Source organism: Saccostrea cucullata, unplaced genomic scaffold (genome assembly GCF_032062105.1).
Source record: "Saccostrea cucullata isolate Sc308-1 unplaced genomic scaffold, CSIRO_AGI_Scuc_v1 ctg549, whole genome shotgun sequence".
Classification (NCBI taxonomy): domain Eukaryota; kingdom Metazoa; phylum Mollusca; class Bivalvia; order Ostreida; family Ostreidae; genus Saccostrea; species Saccostrea cuccullata.
The window spans coordinates 227,938-255,633 of record NW_026925269.1 but is presented as its reverse complement, the minus strand read 5'-3'; the positions used below and the strand labels follow the sequence as shown (position 1 = coordinate 255,633).

General features: G+C 33.0%; 2 protein-coding genes across 2 annotated transcripts; one reads left to right on the top strand and one right to left on the bottom strand.

The window, feature by feature from the left end:
• The first annotated feature begins 628 nt into the window (after positions 1-628).
• Positions 629-1,961, top strand: LOC134268476 (uncharacterized). The gene is made up of 2 exons (XM_062750733.1): positions 629-704; positions 1,345-1,961. The coding sequence occupies exons 1-2, from the start codon at positions 629-631 to the stop codon at positions 1,959-1,961; spliced, it is 693 nt and encodes a 230-aa protein (XP_062606717.1).
• Positions 1,962-18,204: 16,243 nt separating this feature from the next.
• On the bottom strand, positions 18,205-27,127 carry LOC134268475 (homeobox protein Hox-B7-like). Its single transcript, XM_062750731.1, has 2 exons — positions 26,253-27,127; positions 18,205-19,039 (listed from the first exon to the last, which is right to left on the bottom strand). Exons 1-2 carry the CDS (start codon positions 26,797-26,799, stop codon positions 18,735-18,737), a joined length of 852 nt encoding a protein of 283 aa, XP_062606715.1. The 5' UTR covers positions 26,800-27,127; the 3' UTR covers positions 18,205-18,734.
• Between the last annotated feature and the right edge of the window lie 569 nt (positions 27,128-27,696).

Sequence of the window (27,696 nt, the reverse complement as noted above, 5' to 3'; positions counted from 1 at the left end):
TCCATTTTTTGGTAGTCGAGATTCATATTTTATTTTTTTTTATTTTTTTTTTTACATATACAGTGTATATGCCTTTTGTACTGTATTCAATGACTAACACTGGATTAATGAAAAAATGTCATTGTACTCTTCTTACTAATAATTATGCTTCATGCAAAAATGTAGGGGATATAAAATTTGATAAGACGTCTGTAATCAGATCTACTTGTACCTGTATTTTTTTTTAATTCCTTGTCTGCCCCTCTATCCCGTTAATATCACTCACTGGATAATTCTTAATATCCCCAAAACATTTTAAAACATTGGTAGTGATGTATAAATCATGATGGGACTTAATAAAATCTTCCATGATTAGGCTGGATTTCTATACAGTCTGTTGCGTATTTTTTATATCCTCTCTCCAAGGCCCGGGGATAAACACACACACACCCTCTCCTCTCTCACACACAACTCTTTGCATAACAATCAATGGGGGATCCAATAATACATATATTCCTGGTTTCGAGGGATGATATACTGTTTTACCCTTTTGGTTCTGTTTGTCTTTCCGTATCAAACTTCCGTGGCAGATTCCTCAGCAACCTCTCAACGCAGATGCTCGATAATTTAATAAACTCTTTATTTAAGCATGCCCATACGATGGGATAAATTTCAGTACAAATCTGATGTCAGCTTCCTTTCAAATGACAAAACTGTGGCAGTTCGTAAATGCCACAGTTTTTATCATCTTTTACACACTTTTATTATGTACTGCATATCCTCACCTGAGCAAGAGAATTACTAGTGAGCATCGGCTAATAGATTTAATTTCTTTGTTTGATTCTTTGTTTACTTTTTGTCATCACAACTGCACTAAAATCAATACACAATTTAAATTCATCAAACCTTGTAGTTATTGGGGACATGATATTTACAGGAAAATATTATTCCTTATATTCCTAGGAATTATGCACTTTTGAACTTGGCCATTGTGAATATTGAAATTTAAAAATGAAAGAGTTTGTTATCGCTATTCATCTGAAACTTCTGTATAAGAAATCATAAAGTATTGAGACTTTGTAGTTAAAAAGGACGTGTAGATATGTTTGCATATTCACAGAAAATTCCCTTTGGACCCTAATTTTAACTAATTCTTTTTTGGAGAGGGGGAGGGGGGGGCACCAGTTTGATCATTATATGTATACCCTTTAAAATGTATTTCGTATTGTGCAAAAACTCCAATTGTACCATATGAGAGCATGGAGTGTGTGAGTTTGCTCACTTTGTCTTTCATTATCATTCAATTAATTATAATATTAAAGTGTTATAAAATATTTATACATAATTATGTTTGTTTATTTTTAGAAGGGACAAAAGTGTGGACGACAAAGGAGGCTAAAGCTCTCTTTGAGATGCGGAAAGAATATGAAGAAAAGTTCGGTTCAATGAAGTGTCATAAAACACTGTGGGCCCAAATATCCTCTTCACTTTCCAAAGCTGGAGTAGTGGCATCGGCTATGCAATGCAGTAACAAATGGAAAAGCCTTAAAAGAGAGTATAAGAAAACTATTGATCACAACTCTCACACTGGGAATGAGAAGAAAACATGTCAGTTCTATGAGGATTTCAATGAGATGTATGGTCACAGAAGTGGAACCCAACCAGAATTTGTAATGTCATCAAGATCAACTGAGAAGGAGTGTAGAAGAAAATCCGATTCACATAATGACGAGTCCTTGGAGTCTCCCGGCCCATCATCAACAAAAGAAAAGGAAAAGAAAGCTCCTAAAAGGAAAGGGAGACATGATGCTAATCTGGAGTTCTTGGAAAAATATGCCAAAAAACAAGAAAGTTTCCAAAAAGATAGGTTAGATTTGCTAAAAGAGCAACATGTAGAAAAAATGTCCATGATGGACAAATTGATGAATTGTTTTAAGCAGAAACAATTCTTAATCTTAATAATACTCGGATTAGAGGTATAATTTGCCTATCAATTTTTATTAGGTCACCTGAGTCACTCAGGTGACCTATTGCTATCTGTTTTCGTCCGTCGTCGTGTGTTGTGTGTCGTGCGTCGTGTGTTAACATTTGAACATTTTCAGCTTCTTCTCGGAAACCACTGAACCAATTTCAACCAAATTTGGTATACAGCATCTATGGGTGAAGGGAAACATAAATTGTGAATTTTATGATCCCCGCCCCCCTGGGGCCCGAGGGGTGGGGCCAAAACCACAAAAAATAATGTAATCTTTAAAAATCTTCTCTACTTCTGGACATCAAGCAGTCAAACTGTTGGTATGAATGTAATGAGCATTGAGTCCTCTACCAAAATTGAGAAAATTATGGCCCCGGGGTCAGGGGTTCTGGTGCTAGGGCGGGGCTATATAGATTATATAATGAAAATGCATTATTTCTTTGAAAATCTTCCTCTCTGCTCCTGGGTATTAAATAAACTAAATTAGTATATAGTTATAGTGAGCAAGAGTGCCTCAACCTGATTTGTAAATTTCATGGCCCCTAGCTGTGTCAGGGGTTTACCCATTTTGCGTAAGTGGAGTCTTTTGATTCTATAGTGAAAATACTTTAATGCTTTGAAAATCTTTTCGTTTGCACCTGGGTATTATGCCAATGATCTAAGTATATATATCTATGATGAAAAAAGGTGATTCTATCAAATGGTGAATTCCATGCCCCCTGGGTCAGGGGTAGGGGGTTGTTACATGTACATTGTCTGAAAATAAATTAATCCTTTGAAATCTGCTCTTGAGTATTAATCAACCATTTATGATGAAATAAAATTAATAAAATTTCGAAAATTTTGAAATAAGTGGTCTCAGGGTCAGTGGTTCCTTTGGGGTGGGGTGCACAACTGGTTATAAGTTGGAAGAGCATTTTTTCTTTGTTACATGTGCTCTGATCTACCTCTGGGTATTTAGTAACTAGAGTAAGTAAGCTAAGTGTATAATTATGATAAGCAATGGTGACTCTTTCAAAATTGTGAATTTCATGGCCACTGATTTAAAACATGAACCGAATTCAATTGTGCGAAAGTTGTTACATGATACTCAGGTGACCTATAAGGCCCGTGGGCCTCTTGTTTATAAATGATTTAGTGTTTCTAGCATTTTTTTTTCATTATAAAGTTCTTAACATTTAATTGCTGATTTTTGAATCAATAAGATTTCTCCTTGTTTTAAAATTTTCTTTTCTGTTGATACTTTCTCCGCAAGTAATGGACGGCCTTTGTATTGTCTCTTGTTTGTGTTGTATTAAAACCAGGTAGATTTTTTTTTTATTTTTACTGTTCTCTGTGCCAGAAAGCACCTGTCCATTTTCATTTTACTGATATTTTCGAGTTCCATCCTCAATATGTAGATATCAAGTAATATCTGCTTTATTTATATACACTTCATTTTTTTTCTTATATGATTTAAATGGTTGATTTTTATTGACATTAAATAACGGCAATTGCATTAAACTTTTGTCATCCTTTATTTGTGTCAATAGAACATTAGATGAAGATAATAAGAAGATACTTTTTTTAAATATTCAACTGAATATATTCAGGATATGTACTAAACATTGTGGAGACTATTTATTTTTAATGAGTATCAGGGCAAAAAAATTACAGAACAGATAACGGGGAAAGATAATAACAGTGTACTAATAATGTGTGGGTCGTGGGGTAAAAATAAATCTGCCAAGAAACCTCACCCCTTCTCAGTACCACTTACTAGGTATTTTCTCTTGCAATACTTCAATGTTTTTGATCCATAAAAAATATTTTTTTAAATGTGTTTGGTTGTCTTGAAGTATAATTGTAAAAATCACATTGCTGAAAGAAAAGAACATTTGTTTTTGCATGTAAAAGCTATTCCAATTCCTAGTAAAAAAAATTTAACATTTTTTAAAAAATATATTTCACAATGACCAATTACTTTTACACATACATTCTGATAACATTGAAATTACATTATTACAACTTGATGTACAAGACGTTTCCATGATTAGGTAGCTACTGAGCTACTGCAGGTTTTCTAAATAATTCACAATTGCATTTCTGCGCACAATTCCAGGAACAGCATTTCTGTACAAAGGACCATAGTTGTTGACATTATCTGCAGGAATGTAATTTTGCAAAATATCCTGAACACAATCATTTGACAATATACATAAATTATGTAACACACAACATGCAGTTACAACTTTACATGATCTCTGTATGTCCAAACAGGACAACTTCGTGAGTCGACGAAATCTGCACTTCAGTAGTCCTATCGATCTCTCAACTATTTGTCTAGAAGTGTAAAGTTTCCTATTGTACATCTTCTGCCCCTGTGTCAAATGAGCATTATCCCTGAAAGGGGTTAGCAAATACTCCTTCAATGGATAGGCAGAATCACCTACAATATATAAATGGACGAAATTTTTATGTGTATTGGGCATTTGCAGTTGTTATTTAAGAGCTTCTGTTGCATAAAGTGTGATAAAGAAAAACGTACCTAAAATAAAACTATTTGGCAAGAATGCACGCCCATTTTCCGCTGCTTCGCACAAGGGGGAGTTTCGAAAAACCCTAGCATCATGTGTGGATCCAGGCCAACCAACATAGGTATCGGTAAAAAGTCTTAAATTATCCACAACTACCTGCAATTGTAATTTAAGGACGGATACCCCTTTCTATTTATATAATCTATGTCTCCTTTAGGAATTCCATTTAGTGTGATGTGTGTACCATCTATCACACCTACTACCCCAGGAATTCCGCTATCCATTTCGAAAAAATCTGAAATTTCTTCCTGTCTGTGCGCATCTGGCCACGCTATCACTTGGCTGCGAAGGTCACAAAGCGCACTGCACACCGTCCTTATGCAAAGAAAAACAGTGGAGGTGGACACGCCAAACAATAGAGAAATTTCGCGCATGCTAGTAGTGTTGCACAAATACCACAAACAAATAAAAAATTGTTTCTCAGCTGTAATAGGACTCTTCCCTTGCGTTCTGTCTTCTTTGGCAATTTTGGGATCAATTTTTAACAGAATTTCTTGAAACGTTTTCTTGCTTAAACGATAGTGTTTCCTAAAATCAGTTTCAGAGAATTGTGGTACTGTACCTTCGTAAAAATTTTCTACTGTAGGAACATTTTCTCGAACGATAGATTGGTTGGATAGGAACTGAATTACAATGTCGTCATTATCTTCATCGAATTCATGCTCATTTACTTCTGTAAGTTCATTAGCGATAAATGCTGTTAAAAGCGCCTTTCCTGGATTAAATCCCGCCATATTTAAATAAACACTATACAACACGAGATGTTTTATTTAGATCACTAGAGTTCAGTCAGTGAGCATGCGTATATTTAACACTAGTGCGACACGGGTTGTCTTAATCGAATACACTCTTAGTGTGGTGCCAAGTTATACTGAAATCATACCAAAACAGTAGGAGGAGTATTTTTTGAAAATATTTGAAAAAATGTTTACAGACAGACGGACGGACGCATTACTATCGCATAAGCTCTTCTGGTACCTGACCAGTAGAGCTAAAAAGGATGATCCATCTTTGGTGTCTAACTATAGGCCTGTGTCGTTGTTAAGCTGCGTTAGCAAAATTATTGAAAGAATTATTTTCAAACATGTGCATAATTATTTTCATTGTAAAAATCTGTTTCATCGATATCAAGCGGGTTTTTTACCTGGACATTCTACAGTGTACCAACTTTAAGAAACTTATCATAGTATTGTGCAATGCATAGATGAAGGCAAATCGTGTTGTATGATTTTTGGCGATCTTTCCTAAGCATTCGCCACAGCTGGCATAAGGGTCTTCTGTTCAAATTACAAACGTATGGAATATATGGTGATCTTTTACTGTGGTTTACAAGTTACTTGAGAAATACATCACAAAAAGTTATGTATAAATATCTATCATCCAACCTCGATATACATGTATATCCAGGTGTGCCTCAAGGCTCAGATTTAGGTCCTCTTTTATTTCTGATATATATTATTTATGTTGCTGAAAATATGCTTTCAATGTGTGGATTATTTGCTGATGACAATTCACTGCAACATGCATCATTTAATTTACTAGATATTGAATACAGTCTAAACCATGATCTTGATGTTTTAGATACATGTAAATGGAGTTTGTATCAGCTTTGGTCTGATTTCAATATAACTTCTCACACAAGTAGACTACACTAAGATACATAAATTAGTGCATCAGGTTTTGATTTCAATGAACGGTGTTGCCATGGTTACTAAGAATAAAAATTTCTGTGAAATTCCTTTAAAACGCTACTCCTCCTACAGTTTTGGTCTGATTTAAATATAACGTGGCACACAAGTAGTACATAATTTAGTGCATCAGTTTTTGATTTCAGTGAACGGTGTTGCCATGGTTACTAAGAATAAAAATTTCTGTGAAATTCCTTTTAAACGCTACTCCTCCTACAGTTTGGTCTGATTTCAATATAACTTGGCACACAAGTAGACTACACTTAGATTCATAATTTATTGGCTCGGTTTTTGATTTCAATGAACGGTGATGCCATGGTTACTAAAATTGAACTCTGTGAAATTCTTTTAAAACGTTACTCTTCTTACAGTTTTACTCTGATTACAATATAACTTGGCACACAAGTAGATTACACTAAGATGCATAATTTAGTAATTTCCATTCTTATGTCGATACGATATATCCTGGTAAGCTTGAGATAAGATACCACAGAGTCTGACACACGTTTCATATTTAGATATTTTACTTGAAAAAGACGTTAATGGTAATGTCACAACCAAGCTATATGATAAACGTGATGACTTTCACTTTTCTATCGTCAACTTCCCTTACTTATGCAGCAATATACCTTCATCACCTGCCTACGGTGTTTATATATCTCAGTTGATTAAATACGCAAAAGCATACTCTACGTATGAACAATTTCTACAATGAGGTAAACTGTTGACAAACAAGTTGATGAAACAAAAAAAATTCAGCAGGCTGGTAAATTCATCATTTCGTAAGTTCTAAGGTCGATACAAAATGATGAATTTACCAAATACAATTTATGCTTGAGTCAAATGATGACTGACGTTTTTCATACTAATTGTAAGTCCATTATTTATACACTGAATTGACGACGGATTTTCCCCTTATTTCCCAATTATGACATGGAGCACACGGCGGGTGTGACCGGTCGGCAGGAGATGCTCACTCCTCCATGGCACCTGATCCCACATCTAATCTTCTGTGGGGGAGTTTGCTCTGCTCCTATTTTGTATTGTTTCATGGACTTTTGATCTGGAATACTGTTCGTTATCTCCATATGTTTCATTAAGCTCTCAAGGCACTCAGTTTCCTTTTTCTGTTCAATGTTTTCCAACTCAATATCCATCTGTTCCTTTCTCTGCCATATAACTTGGCACACAAGTAGACTACACTAAGATAAATAATTCTATAAATAGGTTTTTGATTTCGATGAATGGTCCGGTGTTGTCGTGGATGCTAAAAATAAAAAAATCAGTGAAATACTTTAAAATTCTTTTCCTCCTACAGTTTTGGTCTGATTTCAATATAACTTGGCACACAAGTAGACTACTCTAAGATTCTGTGAATAAATTTTTAATTTAGATGAATGCCAATGGTCTTCCCGTGGTTACTAAAAATAGAAATTTCTGTGAAATACCTGGTACTTTAAAAGCTACTCCTCCTACAATTTTAGATTGATTTCAATATAACTAGGCACACAAATAGACTACACTAAGATACATATTTTAATGTGTATGTCGGTTTTTGATTTCGATGAATGGTGTTGCCGTGGTTACTAACATAGAAATTTCTGTGAAATACTCTCAAAATGCTACTCTAAATACAGTTTTATCTCGATAATGATATAATGTGGCATGCATGCAGACTACACTGAGATACATAATTGTCTTTATTTTGATGAATGATGTTGTCATGGTACACTGTAACTAAAATTGAAAATACTGTAAAATTATTTTAAAAGCTCCTCCTACATTTGTAGTCTTATTGCAATATATTGCCAGAAAGAGAGACTTAATCAAGGACCATTAATTTATCGCTACTTTTCTCTAATTTTGTTATGAGTATAAAGCAGTAGAGCTTCAGTGTCGACAGAGACTTCTGGTTTTTTAAAAGCGTAGTTGAGCAACAGCTTTAAAAATTTACGACTTTTCAACTTTATACATAGACATTTCCCACGATAAATTAAAGTCCAGGCTTTTCGATATAATTGAGAGCTGCTTTTTCAATAAAAATGGAACACAAAAAGAAGATGGGCGCATTTGGCGTGTGATCTGCAGGAATCATTTTTCGAAACATTTATGGTTTAAATGTCCATGATTTGGTTGGCTGAACATAGCTTGTCAGAGTTTACAAACACGTCCATAGGTTTTTTTTTCAATTAGTTTGAAAGTGTGAGATTGTAACATTTTTGTCCGTTTTTCCTAGGGGATACTATAACATAGTAATGTTTCACAAAAAATAAACACCTAAAATATTTAATGCATATAGATGCATGATACGTGTACATGTACATTATATAGAATAGAAGATTAGAATTGATTTCGCTCGCGAGAACCAAACTGAACCGAAATTAATCTAATTCGAAATTTAATATATCAGTACAGAAAACGAAACTGACAAAATAAATGGTTGTTTGCATGAAAAAAAAAATACTTAACGCCCCATGCCAGGCTCGAACCAAAACCTTTCCAATTCCGGTGCACTGAACAGATAGCCCAACTTACTGAGCTATCACCACTACACATTCACAAGTGATTTTAAAAGGATAAAGAAGCACCACATTCACGCATTTGGATTTTTTGGGGGAAAATTCGTTTTTCGTGGTCTCTGGGTCTTCTCTCCTTTTTTAAAAAAAGTGTATTCGTTTCTTTGAATTAAAATACATACAAATAACGTTTCAAAATCATGGAGAGAAGACCCAGAGATAGAAAAAATTTAGAAAAATGTGTTTAAAAATGTACCATTTTGTACCAAATATCTGATCTGGCCAATTTTCAAGTTAATTTTTAGCAAATCAAAGCTCAATTTCGGGAAAATATTTTCCTTTCCTGTTGCACAGGAACCCGATAAATAAAAAAATGTTAAAATTTCATGTGACATGTCGATAAAATTTTCACTTTTCAATTACGCCCAGATTCCTGCCGAATGCCAATCAAAAGCGCCCTCGTTCTTTACTTACTTTGTCATTGGTCATTTGCAAAATTATTTTGTTAATAAGCATTATTGTACACAGAAGTTGACATCAGAAAGATGCTTGATTTCTGATTGACAATATCTATGTTGTTTTTGGAGACCAAGTCTTCTATCATCTATTGGAATTCCCATGGTTACCAATTGCGCCCGTTATTAGCAGACCTATTTTTATATTTCTATGAAGCAGAATTTGTGCAAAATCGGATGCGCAAAAGGAGACAACACTTGCTGTGGCCTTCAACTCGACATTTAGATATATCGACGACGTACTGTAATTAAAAGACTTTGGCGAAAACTTTGACACTTTGATTTACTATAGTTACCTACAGTAAACTATAGGTTTTTTTTAGGGACAGACGGACGCCGGACGCATTACTATCGCGTAAGCTCTTCTGATCTCTGAACAGTAGAGCTAAAAACATGTTTCACCAAAGAGTTGAAAAGAAGCAGATGTATAACTTCTCTATCAAAGAAAAGGATGGGAAAAGGCGAAGCATTAGTGTCACAGAGATATGACCAAAAAATCAAACGGTTAATTCGTAATCAGCGACAAACAGGAATAGTCATTATTGGAAGAAATGTGAAACATCGATTCCAGAATGACAATGAACAGGGTGTTTGGTATGAAGGACATCAGATGATTAAAATATGCCTCATAGATTGGTTTGGTGATGTAATATTGCAATTAAAAAAAGCAACTTCTCTTCAAACAGGTTCCAGGATTTCAATAGTGATATAACATTGTATATGAAGAAGATCCAGCAGGATATATTCACAAACGTTGATACAATTACAGAAAGGGTGACCTTACAATAAATGTGTAAAACATCCGTTAAAAGATTGTTTGATAAGTAATAATGTTATTTTATTTATACACTTGATTTCCACAGTCAGACATTGATATTTATTATCAGCTATTTATCCATCTTCGCTAGCCAAGGGTTTCCGATCCGATACCTACTCTACAACCCTTGGCAGATTTAGCTGAAAATTTTAGAACTCGCGCAAACGAATTTGATTGGCTGCGAAGTCCGAGTCTACGCAACTAATCGACGATTTGTTCGTGTTTTATGCAAAATAAGAGTAATATTTACAATGAAATGTGATAATGCTTAAAAAACAAGGGATTAATTAATTTGAATTTTTTTCTTTTATTATATATGTTTTCAGATTATTGTTTGATTTTAATCAATTTAAGTCAAATGTTATTTTATTTATAGAAAGTGGGGTCACTTGATTTCCACAGTGTGTGAAGTTGTTTGGATATATTCAGACATTGATATTTATTATCAGCTATTTATCATGTTTCAAGTGTCTGATTTTGGCAGAAAGCATTAATTTTCTGAAAACTTCAACCCTCTGCAACTTTGTTAAATGGCATCATCAAGGGCTGAAAATATATGAATAAATTACACTTTCAAAGACCTTTCCAATGATAAATAACAATCTATTCTTTCAATTTCAATTTTGGCCTGTGATTGCTACTGAATTCATAGTTAGCTGTAGTATGCTTATTATTTTGATCTCTGATTACAAAAATTCTTTTACTTTTGGGCTTAATCTAGCAGTTGGTTTTGTCTGTGGATCCTATCATTATGCATTATGCCTAGGTGACCTTTAAGGCCTCTGGGTCTTGATTTATCTTGAAAAAGACACTAATGGAAATCTAACAACCAAGCTCTATGATAAACGTGATGACTTTAACTTTTCTATCGTCAACTTCCTTTACCTATGCATTAATATACCTTCATCACCTGGATACGGAGTTTAAGTATCTCGGTTGATTCGATACGCTATAGCATGTTCTACGCATGAACAATTTCTGAAACGAGGTAAATTATTCACAAACAAGTTGATGAAACAAGACTATCAGCAGTCTCGTTTAAAGTCATCATTTCGTAAGTTCTATGGTCGATTTCATGACCTTGTCAACAAGTACAATGTATCATTGAGTCAAATGCTGAGCAGACGTTTTTCATAATAATTGTTAGTCCATTATTTATACACTAAATTGACGACGGATTTTTCCGTTAATTGCCGATCATGACAAGGAGACTACGGCGGATGTGACCGGTCGGCAGGGGATGCTCACTCCTCCATGGCACCTGATCCCACTTCTGATGTGTTGGAGGTCCGTGTTTGCTCTGCTCCTATTTGTACTGTTTTATGGACTTTGATATTGAATACTGTTCGTTATCTCCATATCCTTCATCTTACTAAACTCCTGTCAAACTTGATAAATACGACCACGAATAAAGAGATTTTTTGGGATCCAGCAAAATTCTTTGTACAGATTTAAATTAATACACATGTAACGAGCTCTGGTATAACGATTGTAAAGGAAATAGCAAACTTATTTTTTTTTTATTTTTTTTAAATAAATAAATATATTTATAATTATCTTTTATAGCACTTTTTAAGATATCCAAATTGATAAATTCAAATCGCCAATAAAACAATACTTTTTTGTTTTCATTTGAACAGATGAAGACAAAAAGATCAATGTGGAAATGTCAAGACACATATGAACTATCTACTAAGAAGAGAAAATTGACGCTGAAAATCTTTTACACCTCACGAAGAAGGATGTATTATTCGATTTCGCTACGTCTCTTCTTTGGTCAAGGAGCACGAAGTGGGTAACCTTAGTCATTTAAAAAAAAACTTAAATAAAAAATATCATTTTTATACCTTCTCAAACAGTTCTCTAGATATAAGTTGTCAAAGACGGACATTTAGAAAACGCCTGGTAAATAGATGTCTAAATGTCGCTCTAGTTTGAGGTGACAAAACAAAAAGTAAGTTCTTGTGATGTATTCGACTTAGAGTTTGGTGATTATAGTTTACTTAGTATTGGATGGAAAGGAGATGGCCTGACAAAATTACAGAATTGATTATCATGAGGAATGTTACTTGAAAGTGTAGTAAGAACAATGGAAAGAGGTCAATAATTACCCTTTCCTTAAAGGGTAGGGGTATTTGCAATACCACAGTGGGACTTGCAAACAATGCTTTGTTCTTGGAGCCTGATATATCCTTGGACTTAAATTCTTTTACTTCTCTTCCAAGAGTACTATGGCATGTCAAACGGTGCAATATTTGATATTTTGCATCAATATTCTACAATTTTTCATTTGCACTGCGAAATTTTCCATTTGTACTCTAGAATTTTTATTTGTATTCTATAAATTTCCATTTCCAACGTTAAACTTGCCAAACAAGAGTTGAGCCGGAGTGATTTTAAAATTTTGATTTTTTACATTATAAAGGAATGTATATCAAAAAAAGTTTGTGTTTTCAAAGCATTGGAAGCATTTGATTACAGGCTACTAATTATACCCCTATTTCATTCACCACGCGAGTTTTGTCAGTTTTAAAAATAGAGCTTTTTTCTTAAAATTTGTTTGGGATGTATATGAGGTGGAATGGGGTTATTTTTATCATATATTGAAGGGAGGGGTTCTGAGAAAAATGGTAATAATGGAAAGAAGAAGGTACAGTTTGGGCTTTATTGCGCCCAAAAAAATTAATGTTCTTAAAAAGTTATGAAATTGGCTTTATTAATAGTTGAGTTGATGAATATAATAAATCATTAAAGAATATGGCATGAAGAAGGACCATTCTGGAAATATGACGTCATTAATTTGGTACATTTCTAAGTTAAATGCAGAAAGGCCTCAGAATGACCCATGTCTGTGCTTATTTTCCTTTAGAAAATAGTGTCTGCCACCTTCGCCTACTCCCTAACAAAAAAACTATAGTTAACTATAGTTTACTATAGTAAATCAAAGTGTCCAAGTTTTCGCCAAAGTTTTTCAAAGTGTCAAAGTTTTCGCAAAAGTTTTTCAAAGTGTGTAAGTTTTCGATAAAGTTTTTCAAAGTATCAAAGTTTTCGATAAAGTTTTTCAAAGTGTCAAAGTTTTCGCCAAAGTTTTTCAAGGTGTTTAAGTTTTCGATAAAGTTTTTCAAAGTATCAAAGTTTTCGATAAAGTTTTTCAAAGTATCAAAGTTTTCGCCAAAGTTTTTCAAAGTGTCAAAGTTTTCGCCAAAGTTTTCAAAGTGCCAAAGTTTTCGCCAAAGTTTTACAAAGTGTCAAAGTTTTTTGCCAAAGTTTTACAAAGTGTCAAAGTTTTTTGCCAAAGTTTTTCAAAGTGTCAAAGTTTTCGAGAAACAATTTCAAAGTGTCAAAGTTATCTCTATAGTAAATCAAAGTTTTCAAAGTGTCAAAGTTATAACTGTAGTTAACTATAGTATTTTTTGGTTAGGGTAGCTTTGGTTTTTGGATATATTATGTAAAATGCTTTGAAAAATTACATATCTCAAAATCTTTGTGGGCGACGGTGGCAGAGTATGTTTTCTGAAAGAAAATACCACTGAAAATTGATGTCTTCTGAAACTTTTTAGAAAATACGGGAAAATGTACAAGTTAATGACGTCACAATTAGCATTCAGGGGGTCATATTAGAAAAATGATTTGTGTATTCTTACTGCATGGAATTCCTATTATTAAGAAAGAATAAATTTTAATTTCTTATATCACTTTCATATTTTAGAACCAGAAGTCTCTGTCGAGACTGAAGCTCTACTGGTTTGAACTTATAGCAAAGGAAGAGAAAGTACTTAAGCAGCTGGGATTTGAAACTTTATAAACAGCATTAATTTAAATAGAATAATGATCGTTGATAAAGTCTCTTTATGTTCTTAGTGTAGTCTACTTGTGTGCCAAGTTATACTGAAATCAGACCAAAACTGTAGGAGGAGTAGCATTTTGAAAGAATTTCACAGAAATTTCTATTTTTAGTAACCACGGCAACACCGTTCATCAAAATCAAAAACCGATACACAGAATTATGTATCTTAGTGTAGTCTACTTGTGTGCCAAGTTATACTGAAATCAGACCAAAACTGTAGGAGGAGTAGCATTTTGAAAGAATTTCACAGAAATTTCTATTTTTAGTAACCACGGCAACACCGTTCATCGAAATCAAAAACCGATACACAGAATTATGTAACTTAGTGTATTCTACTTGTGTGCCAAGTTATATTGAAATCAGACCAAAACTGTAGGAGGAGTAGCATTTTGAAACAATTATACAGAAATTTCTATATTTAGTAACCACGGCAACACCGTTCATCGAAATCAAAAACCGATACACAGAATTATGAAACTTAGTGTATTCTACTTGTGTGCCAAGTTATATTGAAATCAGACCAAAACTGTAGGAGGAGTAGCATTTTGAAACAATTATACAGAAATTTCTATTTTTAGTAACCACGACAACACCGTTCATCGAAATCAAAAACCAATATACAGAATTATGTAACTTAGTGTATTCTACTTGTGTGCCAAGTTATATTAAATCAGACCAAAACTGTAGGAGGAGTAGCATTTTGAAACAATTTTACAGAAATTTCTATTTTTAGTAACCACGGAAACACCGTTCATCGAAATCAAAAACCGATATACAGAATTATGTAACTTAGCGTATTCTACTTGTGTGCCAAGTTATATTGAAATCAGACCAAAACTGTAGGAGGAGTAGCATTTTGAAACAATTATACAGAAATTTCTATTTTTAGTAACACAACAACACCGTTCATCGAAATCAAAAACCGATATAAAGAATTATGTAACTTAGTGTATTCTACTTGTGTGCCAAGTTAATTGAAATCAGACCAAAACTGTAGGAGGAGTAGCATTTTGAAACAATTTTACAGAAATTTCTATTTTTAGTAACCATGACAACACCGTTCATCGAAATCAAAAACCGATACACAGAATTATGTATCTTAGTGCATTCTACTTGTTTGCCACGTTATACTGAAATCAGATCAAAACTGTAGGAGGAGTAGCATTTTGAAAGAATTTCACAGAAATTTCTATTTTTAGTAACCACGGCAACACTGTTCATCAAAATCAAAAACCGATACACAGAATTATGTATCTTAGTGTAGTCTACTTGTGTGCCAAGTTATACTGAAATCAGACCAAAACTGTAGGAGGAGTAGCATTTTGAAAGAATTTCACAGAAATTTCTATTTTTAGTAATCACTGCAACACCGTTCATCGAAATCAAAAACTGATATACAGAATTATGTATCTTAGTGTAGTCTACTTGTGTGTCAAGTTATATTGAAATTAGACCAAAACTGTAGGAGGAGTAGCATTTTGAAAAATTGTTTACAGACAGACGGACAGACAGACGGACAGACGGACGGACGCCGGACGCATTACTATCGCATAAGCTCTTCTGGTCTCTGACCAGTAGAGCTAAAAATACAGGGCTTAATTTGTATTGAAACTGTACATTGTTCTTTACTTTTAAGCGCGTCGTAGGAGGGTATAATGAGGCCCATATTTACCCCACCCTCGAAGAGGTGAAATAAGCAGGGTATGGGATTATTTGTGATGCCATAGCAGGACTTGCAGGCTATGAACTTTCCAGAGAGCTTGAAATGTTTTTGGACTTTAATTGTTCTTACTCTGTGTCAAGCTTCAGGTAAGCTGAGCCTGTTGATCTTTAAAATATTTATAACGTTATAAAGGAATGTATAGAAAAATAATTGGTAGTCTGTGAGCTATCGATGAAAGAGGAATAACTCTGTCATTCATGCTTAACTAGAGCAGGGGAAGACAATTTTGACCTCTACAAAGAAAGCTTACTCTTTCTTGTTCTTAAAAATAAAAACTGCTCCTAATCAAGGAGCTGCTAAATGTTTTAACATGTTTAGCCGTTATTTTGTGTCAGAGGAGAGACATGGTGATTGGCACGCACAGGTACAGTGTGTCTGAGGTCACTAGGACGGGGTTTTATCATTGCAATGATTACAATTCACATAAATAACTGAATGTCAGAAACTGCGAAACACAGGTGGAGTAACTATTGTATCATTATAGCGATTGGGGATCCCTTGACCTGGAAGATGTTGAATTTGGGAGGAGCTGTCATTCAGACATAGATAAATAAGTTATGTAAATGAGTTCTGTTTCACTGCGAAATATGAGATATGAAAAATTCAAATTTCTAATCAAGTAGAGGCCACGTTATGTGTGTCTTAGAATATGTTTATATAAGCAAAAAATATTAATGAAACGGACTGAATGAAAAATGTGTATTGTGTAATCATTATATTCATTAGCATATCTAAAGATTTTAAGGAAATCATTTATACACTTTGTGAATTGTCATTATCTTTTTTATGTATTCAATGCAATTCTGAATGTGAAATTGCTTGAATATTAGTTAATTGTGCAGAGTTAAGTCTTACAAGGTCTGACTATACAAAGAATACTGATAAGAGAATTCTTTTATTTTATGGATTCTATACTTATATTGCAAATTATTTCACGCATCGACATTGCAGTGAGATCGAATTTTCAATTTGTATGTAAACTGTTAAATGTTTTTAATTCTCTCCATCTGTGTAGAAACAATATGTTGCCATATTTTTTCGTTTGATCTTTTAATCTGCAAGTATCAACAGAGATAGAATTGAACATGAACTACTAATCCTCCTTTTTTCTCAAGTTTAGAACACAGGTCCAAACACATATCACTATTGTAACCAACGCTTTATTTCGTTACATCTATTTGATATGCTTCCTTAATGTGTAAAACTGGGACATTCAGTTTACAGCAACAAAACAACAACACAAACATTGTAATGTCTATTAGATTTTCTGAAATGTCAGAATTCAATATTGCTGACGACAACAAATTTTTTATATAAGTAAATTTATGGGGATGAATCATAATTAAGTTCCGATTTAACGGAAGGTTAAAATTTTATTTTTAAATCATAAGTTTTCAATGTATACGAACACCAACGTAAACGAAGAATCATGGCCATCATTTCCAGGAATGGTTAGAAAAAAAAACCATTTTACTTTCCTTACTATAGAGTATTTGAAATTTATTTGGTATGATATAACAGATTAGTAGTCAAAACCATAATTGTTACTGAATTACAGATGTCCGAGTTATAAATATTTTACAAGAAAAAATATAAATAAAGTATTTTTGAATTTTATAATTACTGAGTAAATATATAACTAATTCATTTATTTTAAGTACTAGTGCTCGGTTTAATTATATGCCTTAAAAATGACCTTTTTGTACATATTCAAAAGAAAGGTAAAAAAAATATCCAAATTAATTAAGTGCGGTTACTGTTGTCTCAAGTTTCTACATTTAGTGAAATGCAGACAGCTTTATTTTTATTAATCACCTAAATTAAGTTATAGTATGTTGATCTGAACTTAATGATAATACGCTAAAATATTTTATAAAATTAGTAATTATAGTCATCCTGAGAGATTTTTTACCTTAACTACTATATATGTTATTTATATTATAATTTATATGTTTATTTTACTTGTACTTTCAGATCTCTGTATTTTTTTCTATCTAGCAAAATAGAAAAATAAATAATTTGGTTGTTTCCTTTGTATTGCATGTACATGTATATCAAAATACATAGACTGTTTCGGAAAATTTTATGAAAGGAAGATTTACCTGTTTTTTTTTTATTTTCTGGGATTCGTTAATCCTTTTTTGCATTGCGTATTTTTTTTTTAACAAAAAAGGTATTACTTTTTTGGGGTAATATAATTCTAATGTACGTTTCATTTTGATATGCACATTTTTTTTTACAACAATGGGCAAATATTTTTGTAACTTAATTCTTTTTTTTATTTTTTCGGATATATAAAGGGTGCGTTGTTTATTCTGAAACAAATTTGAGGTTGTATTTTTTTTTTCATTCCAGTAGTATTTGAAACAATTAATTTTCCCTAGTTTTAAATTTTTGTGACACATGCTTTGCTGATCTAAAAATAAAATTAACCTAATTAAATGATATTATTCCTTTTATATTATTTTTTTAAACAATTTTTTTTCTATAAATAAAAAGTTTTTAACAACAACAATATTAACCATCTTTGTTCTTATTCTGAAAGAAAAAAAAAACAACAAAGTTCAGTTAATTGTTATAGATATCTTTAATATTTTAGACAACTAACACTATCATTCAACATTTGTATAAATGTAACCAATAAATCTCGTTAAATGAGATCTGGTCACGAGATTTGGGACTGATGTCATGGAATACTTTTTTGTAATCTAAGTACACTAGTAGAGTTTTTGGATGTAATATTTTTTTCACTGTTTCATGTACACTGTCACATCAAAATATTCTTTCTAATGTTGTTTCACCGGTTATACTCCAAAAATTATGCAGGAAAATGTGGAATTCATAACTATTTAGGATTACAGTCTTGACCTTTGTATTGTCCTAATTTTTTAGCATTTGTAGTATTGTGTACGTAGTGAACGGCTTACATCCAATGTATGACACACAAAACCGCGAAGCCGCACCTCGAACCCGACTATCACGCTCCCTCGGAGGGTTCCTAATCACAAACCCGACCGTTTTCGAAAACATAGGTCACAATTTATGTCTATCGACTTTTTACCCTGAGACACAAAAGAGTTCGCATTATGTACTTTTTCTCAACTAGAAAAATTATCATCTGATCCGGGACTGGCTAATGACGTCATGCCTCTTTCAGAGTCATTTTCTGGCTTTGATCGATCTGGGCCTGTCAATTTGGGTATATTATTGTCCTTTTTCCATTTCATCCGCCTGTTTTGGAACCAAATTTTAATTTGACGTTCAGTAAGTCCTAGTAGATGAGCAATTTCAATTCGTCTCCTCCTCGTGAGATAGCGGTTAAAATGAAATTCTTTTTCCAGCTCAAGAGTTTGATAGCGTGTGTAGGTTTGTCTTGTTCTCTTCTGTTCATATGTCACCTCAGCTGAAAAGGAGAATGGAAATTGTCAATATACAATAATGAAACATCAACCAGTCCCAACACATAGATAGCAATCTAGATTTTGTCAATATGACATTACTTGATGAAACTGTGTTTCCCCAGAGTGGAATGGCTACGTAAAGGTCAAATCCTATTACGCAATACACGCATAATTCAACATGATCCGTGCACATTCTTACATTTCCAATTTTCTTGTTCCACTTTGATTTCTTTTATTTCATCTTTTCTAGCTAAGAAAATCAAACTAGATTTTTTCCAAAAATTTTATATTGATACGATATGATTGAATGTTGGCTTTGTAATTTTCAATGTACTTTATTTTTTCTTGACCTGATCAAATGCTATACATGTGTTGTCTGTCAAAACAAAACGCACATTACATCATACAACTTCGCATGTCTCGGGCGGCCATGTTAACGCTTGTTCCCTTTGATCATGCCAGCCCTCCCCGCGTCCTAAGATTTTAACGACATTTTTACTGCTCTGAAGAGGAATCTATGAACAAAAACATTTTCCGAGTTGATTTCTACAGAGTTAGAGTCTAGACGACGGGCGTGTATCCGCACCAGTCCCCGGTAAGCGTCCCCTCTGACATGTGTTAAAGGGAAGTAAGACACAGTGTAGGACCCCTTGCAAACCCACAAACAGCTTTTGTATTTTATTTGTGAAAAGAAAAAAAAATCTTTTCATCAGTTTATAGTAATTAATTCTAATTGATTTTTTTAAATAAAATATGTTTTAACATTTTATGCTAATAAATACAATCTATCGGTGATTTTGTTTTGTTCTTAGGTACAGAGCGTCTTCTTTTGTTTAAAAAAAGTCAGGGCTATGCATTGTATATTGATTATTTCCATAAAAATGCAACGATTGCTGAATAAAATGACCATATGGGTTTCGTCAGTTTTTACTTGCGCAATATATTGACACAATGTTATCTTTAGTGATTGTTTTGTGATCACAGACCATATGTTTAATGAAAAGTGATTTTTTGGTGTCTGATTCAGTGAGATGTTTGCATGCTCCACTTTTTTTTCTGTTTCCGCAACAAAAGTAGCAGTAACCTCAAAACATTCATCAGAATAGTGAAAATTTTGTATTAATTTGAATTGATAAAGTTCTAAGATCACTATCCGTTGTTTAAATCAAATTATAAATTGGGACTTGATGTTTTTGTTTCAAGTAGGAGGAAGAAACAAAAAAGGCAAGGATATTTTATAGATTGTTTTAAAAATCCATTGTCTGAAATTTCCATATAATTGTTGTTACTTATTTCCGAATCATTTTGATTTTCTTTATTCATAAGAATATGTTCCTCGGAGATTTTACAATAAATTATAGTTTATGCTCCTAGCATTACTTTTTGCGCATTTTTGCAAATTTAGTGAAATGAAGCTATACTAATGTAAATATGAATTATTAAGACATTCTGTTTTGTTGTATCTGGTTTTGTTGGATGCACATGATCAATTACCCACAATAAATTGCGTATATTACATAGGGGTAAAATGGAAGTTGTTAAACCTCGCGGCCGAGTACAGTACAAAGAGAAAATTCCAAGCACCAAATTCTCAGGGCTGATGGAGACCGTGTTACATGGGCTAGGTTTTTATTTCCGTCAGGTTTTACGTCACAATGAAAAGGATGCAGTGATTCAGCAAATTACCCCAGGAAGATAGGACCTGTTTCTTATATTAATATTAAAAAAAAACAACCACAGCTGATCTCCTATGAGACCGAGAGAAAAAAAATCAATTGTGCATTCCACCGTTTCAGAGTGAATTAAAGATTGATGCCAACGAAATATTGATGCAATTACTCAACTGTTTTTTTATAAGAAAAATTTTACACAAATGCCGACGAGGATGATAATTTGATTAAAACCCGATTTAGTAATAGGAAATCAAGGTTAACGTGTAGTCGGACACCTATGTAGCAGTGGTGTTCTTTAATTAGGCAAAATTCATTAACAAGTTGCCCAAAGTTACACATGTTTCCTCGATAAACAAACACGGCATGATAATTAATGGGTATGTGTTGTCTAATGTTGCCATAAATCAATTGTTTACTTGGCCCTGGTCATTGTGAAACGTACACCACGAAATCGCCGAACAACGCTCGGACCTAGGGCTATTGCTTGCTTTTCGACCTTAATGGACATTAAGATTTTTCACTTTTCATTCAACTTTTGTAAACGTCTGTGATATCTTTGTTTAGATTTTCTGACAGATTAAAAACATGCATGTCAGCTTTGTAAAATCTGGACACGACCATCCGGACAATTTCTTACGTCATATACCTGAATCTTCGCTCTTGAAAGGGCCCTGTCAATCATATTGTTTTGAATAATTTTATTATTAATTTAAACATTTTTTTTAAAAATAAAAATTATGCAGATTGGACAACAAGCACACTGTCTATATAAGCCATTTCATATTGTTTTAAATAGATTCTCTTACCAGTGTAATTATATGTATATTTTTTTCAATGTATAAAAAGCATGTAAAGAAAATCACATTAATGTCAAATTATATATGCCATTATAATGATTATGTGCTCAACGTTCACAAATGGCTTTTACACTTAGTAAAAATAGCAACCTGATATGTTGGTGTATTTAGAATTATACAACACAAGTAGAAAAGCGCTCAATGTTTGCACTGATTTTTTTTTTTTTTAGCATTTCAATAAACAGATTGATTTCATGTACAAGGTTTAATGCAGTCCTGATAGCGATCAGTGAGTGCTGGCTAGGTAATGTATCCCTTATTTAACATTCAAAGATTAAACGAAAAAATCATATCGCTCACCAGGGAGCAAAGCGGAGAATGCAGTACGCGGAAAAAAACGTACCAAAGAAAAAATCGCGTTTAGCTTGCAGAAGTTTTCCTGCATGACTTACACATCATATTTTGAGATTGGAAACCTTGTTTTCCGGTCTTATAAGTAGGATGTTGGCTTCGTAAACAAGAAGGCATTTTCAGTTTTTGAGTACTTTTCCCTCCGACCCAGTACCTGAAATGAGTTTTATCTGACCTAGCGAAATGCTGCATGCACCGATATCTTAAGCTTATACTAGTATGAATTATGTGGACTTTTAAATGTAAAATATTTGGATATAATATATGATATTTCTGAAAATTTCTGTGTTGCTTGAGTATCATTATGTATGGTCTGAGTGAAGTTAACATAAAAATTAATTTTATACATATAATTGTCCTTTATATTTGCTGTGGTATACTTTATAAATTCTGGGTTTTTTTTCTTTTTAAGTGTAAAAGATTTTTTTTTAAACAATCGGATGAAACATAGATTATTATTCTCATTTACTTTTTTTTATTGCATTCATTTAGTATTTAAAGGAGTTAAATAATAAAATGAATAAAATTGTTACTGTTCTATAGATTTTAAGATTCACACACGATTATTGTTGAAGTTTGAGGCAAACGAAAAACAATGGAAGGTTTTTGTGAAGTAACCAAAACATTCAACAACTCTAATTAGTCTAATTACTTTCTACATCGCTCCCCTTTCTCCCACTATCTTTGGTATTCCGGGGACTCAGGAGCCCTCCAGGCTTGCAGCTCAGTCGACAGATTCTCAGAGAAAAAAAGCAAAGTGCTCAGAATAAAAAACAGCCAGAGCGAGGGATAATGTGTTTCAGCTAATTGGTATCATGTGCACCTCTCCGACACTCGATATCCCTCTATGTTCTACACAAATCTGTATCCTGGCGCGAAATCTAATAAATATTTCCACATAAGATTTTTTGAATTGTTTATGATCCTCTGTAGAGAGGTAGCAACTTAGTGTAATATGATATTACATTTAGCTATTATCGTGTTATTTTTATGTACATTAGACACTTTGATTTCAGTTTAAATGATGTTACAAGAAAACTCTCTTTTTGTATAGTGTTTGATCTGAAGTCTCGGCCTTCATCGGCTTCTTTATCAAACCGATGCTGAATGTTGCTCTAAACGTTCATCAAAATACAACAGCCTCCTGTTTTTACAAGCAGCTGAAGTGTGTGTATATTTTTAACTTCTTGTTTAGATGTTGGAAGAATGATATTTTTATACAAAAAACTTTTAGATGTGATGATTGGAGAGAAAAAAAAATCATGAATCATTCTTGTATACTGGAAATACCTAAGGCACTCTTTTCAATTTACATACAGTCCATAATATAAAATAAAAGCCATCAATTGTTTTATCTATATGTAGGAGGACAAATAAAAAAATGTACATTGTCACATATTTATCATTTTAAATAAGTTAGTGCAGAATCGTAAATATACTGACATGCTAATTAAATAATGCATAACTCTGCCAAATTTTTTGACACATTTACCATTTTAGTGTGTGTGCAATACACTGTGGGTCTTTCTCTTAGTAATTATGTACACAAGGAGAAATTACAGTGCAATCTCGTTTTGCTGACGACATAGCATGTACCAAGTTTTTGGCTTTTGTTATCAATTTATGAGGAAGGTTTTTTGTGATTTAATGCATGTCCTCTATTTCACGCAGTGTTAAGATGCAGACAGCTAATTCAATATGTCTGCAATTTATTGTGCAAAAAAATCATTTTTATTTGTTTTAGTTTTCCGGAGTTTTTTGTTAAGTTCCCGTGATTATAAAGCATTTTTATTTTGACTTCTTGTCCTTGAATTTTAAGTACGCTAGTTTATAGGACATTCATCACTTTCGGCAGATAGATTGACAAAAATATTCCATAAATGTAGCCTCTATCTTTTCAAATATCATCCTCGTTTTACCAGCGGCCATGTGTTGAAAAGAAAGGTGTGAATTTCTAACTTTTATTAACTACAGGTGTAAGGTAATCGTTTTCTTCTCTTTTATTTTCTTTTAGAAATAAGCTTGAGAACAACTGTGCGAACATGGGTGATGACATTTCAAGATAAAATGGAAACCCAATACGGTGATCCGTTTTCTTTTTACTGTATACGACGGGTAAGGAAGAAAACGTTTCAGGTTTTACATAGAAGAGGACTAAGTCAACAAGATATGACATATATACTCTAGATAGACCCTGCTTCCAATGATTTCCCTCATTTATCACTGAAATCCTTTACTTATGACAGTTATAAGTAGCAAATAATTGGGGGTCATCCCCAGGTGCCCGGATTGAAATTTTATACCCAGTTATTTAAAATTTGTATTTCCGTTTATTTATTTTTTTTATTTTAATAAATTACTAAAAATTTGATTCATTGAAAAAAAGAAATGTCATTTGACTAAATTTGATCAACATTTCTGAATTATTTTTAATTGTTTGTGTTATTTTATATATTTAAATAGTTGTTTATATGATACATAATTAATCCCGGATAACTAATAAATCATGAATATGCAAATAAGTTTATATTTATGATTTGCATAGCATATCCAACATGGCGTTATGTTTTCAGTGCAATGGAGGTAAAAATATATTAAATGAAACACAAGAGTATCATATTACAATTTGATTAAATTATTTAAACCTTATGCTATGAACAGTCAAATGCATCACTAATCCAGCCATAATTTTACGGCCTATAAATACACAACATTAGCAGAGGGAAATGGCGCATTTACAGGCGAAGATTTTCCTTATCATCCGTTATAGGGTGTATAAATTTAATTTAGAAAAGTAATATTCATAAAAGTTATATTTTGCTTTTAAATTTTAAGCAAAAAAAAAAACAAACACTATTTCTCTTATTTTTCTATTCAATAACTTTGCAAATAAAAAAAATAGGCAGTTTCAAAATAAATAGGGGAAAAGGTTAAGCATAAAAACAAAATGCGCCAATCAATCCTGTGCAACAATTTGTGTAAATAATTATACTTACTTGTTCTCTAGTTTCATAAAAAAAAAATATATTTATATTTTGTCTTTAATTTCTTTCCCCCCTTTCATCATTTTACTGTATAGCAATTCACAAAACGGGGATTTATTCAAATGAAAATACTGAAATAAATGTGTGCAGAAGTAAGTAACTGTTTTTTTTTTTAATATTATTTTTTTTTACCTCTTTCGGAATGCACAGTCGTTTAATGCATATATATTTTAAATCTGCATTTGTGTTTATTTCCCTTTTTATTTTTTGTTATTTTTTGAAATATTTTTTTATTTATTTCTGTTGTCTTTATTTATACATTTTGCTAAATTTCTGACATATAATTTGTAGTAATTTTCCTGAATATTATGATCTTAAACATGCTTACATCTAAGTACTTTTAAGTGTCGATAGACCATTTAAAAATTGAAAAAAATCGCAGACTAATGTAAATTAGTTTAAAATTTAAAAAGAACTTTGATAAAATATCGAGAATGATACATACATTGAAGTTAATTACGTTTATTTCATTTTGAATAATATGTGTTCCTGGTCCTTCTTTGTTCATTAATTAATGATTTAGTACATTTAAAAATTAATTCGTAAAACAAAGCTACAAAAAGAAAAGGAAAATAAAACACGGAAACATTGTACATCCCCTGACGGACAACTCTGATCCTATCATCTCTCAGCAAAGGACAGAACATCCCTCTCACCATTAAAACCCGTCACGTTCATGTTGCTTATATGAATGTACAAACTACAGAATGACCGTTTGGACTAAATGGTGATAAATTTATGACCGAGTGGACATTTATTTTGTGGCGATGTGAAATGGACATTTTTTATACCATATTCACCCTTGCATGAATGACTGTTTCTTAGTTAGATTCTAAAATGAAAAATTTGAAAAATATTCGTTGAATAATAATATCACGCAACGCCATAGAAATTTATTTTGGAAGAATACAAAACCGTAAGGACGCTTCCCCTGAACTTAGATATTTACACAGAATATATACATTTTGAATGAGAGCATCAAAAAAGATCTAAGGCAAGAAAAATATAAATCAAGTCGTAAAGTTGTTGAACGAATTTAAAGTCGTTGAAGCGTTAAACTCGGCAAAGCAGCGCCATCCGTATTTCGTTGGAAAACCATTTTGTTCGGACGCCGCTGCGCCACGGAGCAGCTTGCCATTAAAACCAACATTAAAATTGATTTAATGTTTACTACCCTTACTTGCCTTTACATGTGACATAAAATATCTATCACTCACACTGACACAGAGAACGTGAAAAGGTCGATGTTATAGTAAGGAAAAAATTGAGAATCAAAAAGCGAAAACGTACCTCCATTAATTGTGGAACCCATCCATGGAAAAACTTGCATATTTGGTGCAGGAGAGAGCCCATTCATTCTGGCGGCAGGATTTGTGGCAAGATGGCTCAATTCTGACCCGTGCATTTGGGATACCGCAGGGTGGTGGGGCTGTTCATGAACAGAGTAATTTGGGGGAGGGGTGGGGACACAAGAGTCCTCGTTTTTTACACAGTTTGATCTATCATCTGAGTAAGATTGTCCATGAAAGTTTTGTGAGTTTTGGTAAGATTGGTAAATAGAGCCATTGCTTCCTGCACAGAAGCCTGGCTGTTTGGACACAAGGTTCATAGGTTGGCTAGGTCCATGTGGATCTAATCTGTCATACATAGGATAACACGGATACCCAGGCATTCCGTATGAATTGTCACTGTTGTCAAAACACACATTATGAGCAGCAGAGTGAAATCCTCCTCCTTCTAGGTGCTTCTCGGCCCGGGGGTAGTAAACATCCGTAGGACCAGTGCCCCCCGACCCGGGCATATGAGCAGGCATGATACTGCTATAGTACGAACTCATAGTATCACTCAAAAATGACCGCTTTATCTAGTCCTGTTTGATTTGTATTCGGAACATTAAGACCTAACCTCGGTCATATAATGTTTCTGAAGCCACCCCCACTATATGCTAAAACGATCTCTCGTGAGAAGAAAATGCATGTGATGGAATCTCGCACCCAATCAGAAAAAAGATAGATGTCACGTGATCACAATATTCATCACAATATTTTCTCACCTGTGTTAAGTTTCACTGAAAGTTTTTAATTTCACTCGATGATTTAAATGTTCCAAAATTATGAAGAATGATTTTGATGATTTTTCTCAATAAGAGGAGTTTTATCTGCCACTCTGGTAAGCTGTGTTGGTTTGTGTTTATATGAAGTGTTAATCAACATTACCTGTTTTATATTAATGTATTGATGCCGGTGGGCAGGACTTGTATATTTCCGCTACATTGAGCTTCAGTGAAGTGTAACGTAACTTTATATAGATAATTAAAGTAGTCAACTGATTGAATTATCTAACGTTAAAAAAAAACTGATATAAATATTACCATTGGAATATCTAACTGGCTTAAATCATTGTGTGCTGGCATATTTGAAATTTCCCTATCATTTTTCATAATTTGTATATTAATAAGTTTTTTTTATATAAAAAAGTCACGGTGACATATATATGTGTGTATTAACTTTAAGAAAATATTATTCACAATTTTTATTCAATTTCTCAGAGTTACGCTACTGAATTTTCTATAAATATTTTTATTTTTAATTCTGTATACGGCACACTTTCTACACTTAAAGGTGCGAACCTGAAGCTATTCAAACAAACCGGACAATACGTCTTATCATTTACCTATTATCGCAAGCCGTATCTCCTCAAGACGTTTCTTTGTAAACCACACGGCGTTTGTTGT

Bases quoted from the DNA above. Each gene is read 5' to 3' on its own strand.
- LOC134268476 (XM_062750733.1), top strand. From the start codon at position 629: ATGCCCATACGATGGGATAAATTTCAGTACAAATCTGATGTCAGCTTC. The intron at 705-1,344 runs GTAAATGCCACA...GTTTATTTTTAG, and splicing joins TGACAAAACTGTGGCAGTTC to AAGGGACAAAAGTGTGGACG.
- LOC134268475 (XM_062750731.1), bottom strand. From the start codon at position 26,799: ATGAGTTCGTACTATAGCAGTATCATGCCTGCTCATATGCCCGGGTCG. The intron at 19,040-26,252 runs GTACGTTTTCGC...TCTCCTTTTCAG, and splicing joins GGGTTCCACAATTAATGGAG to CTGAGGTGACATATGAACAG.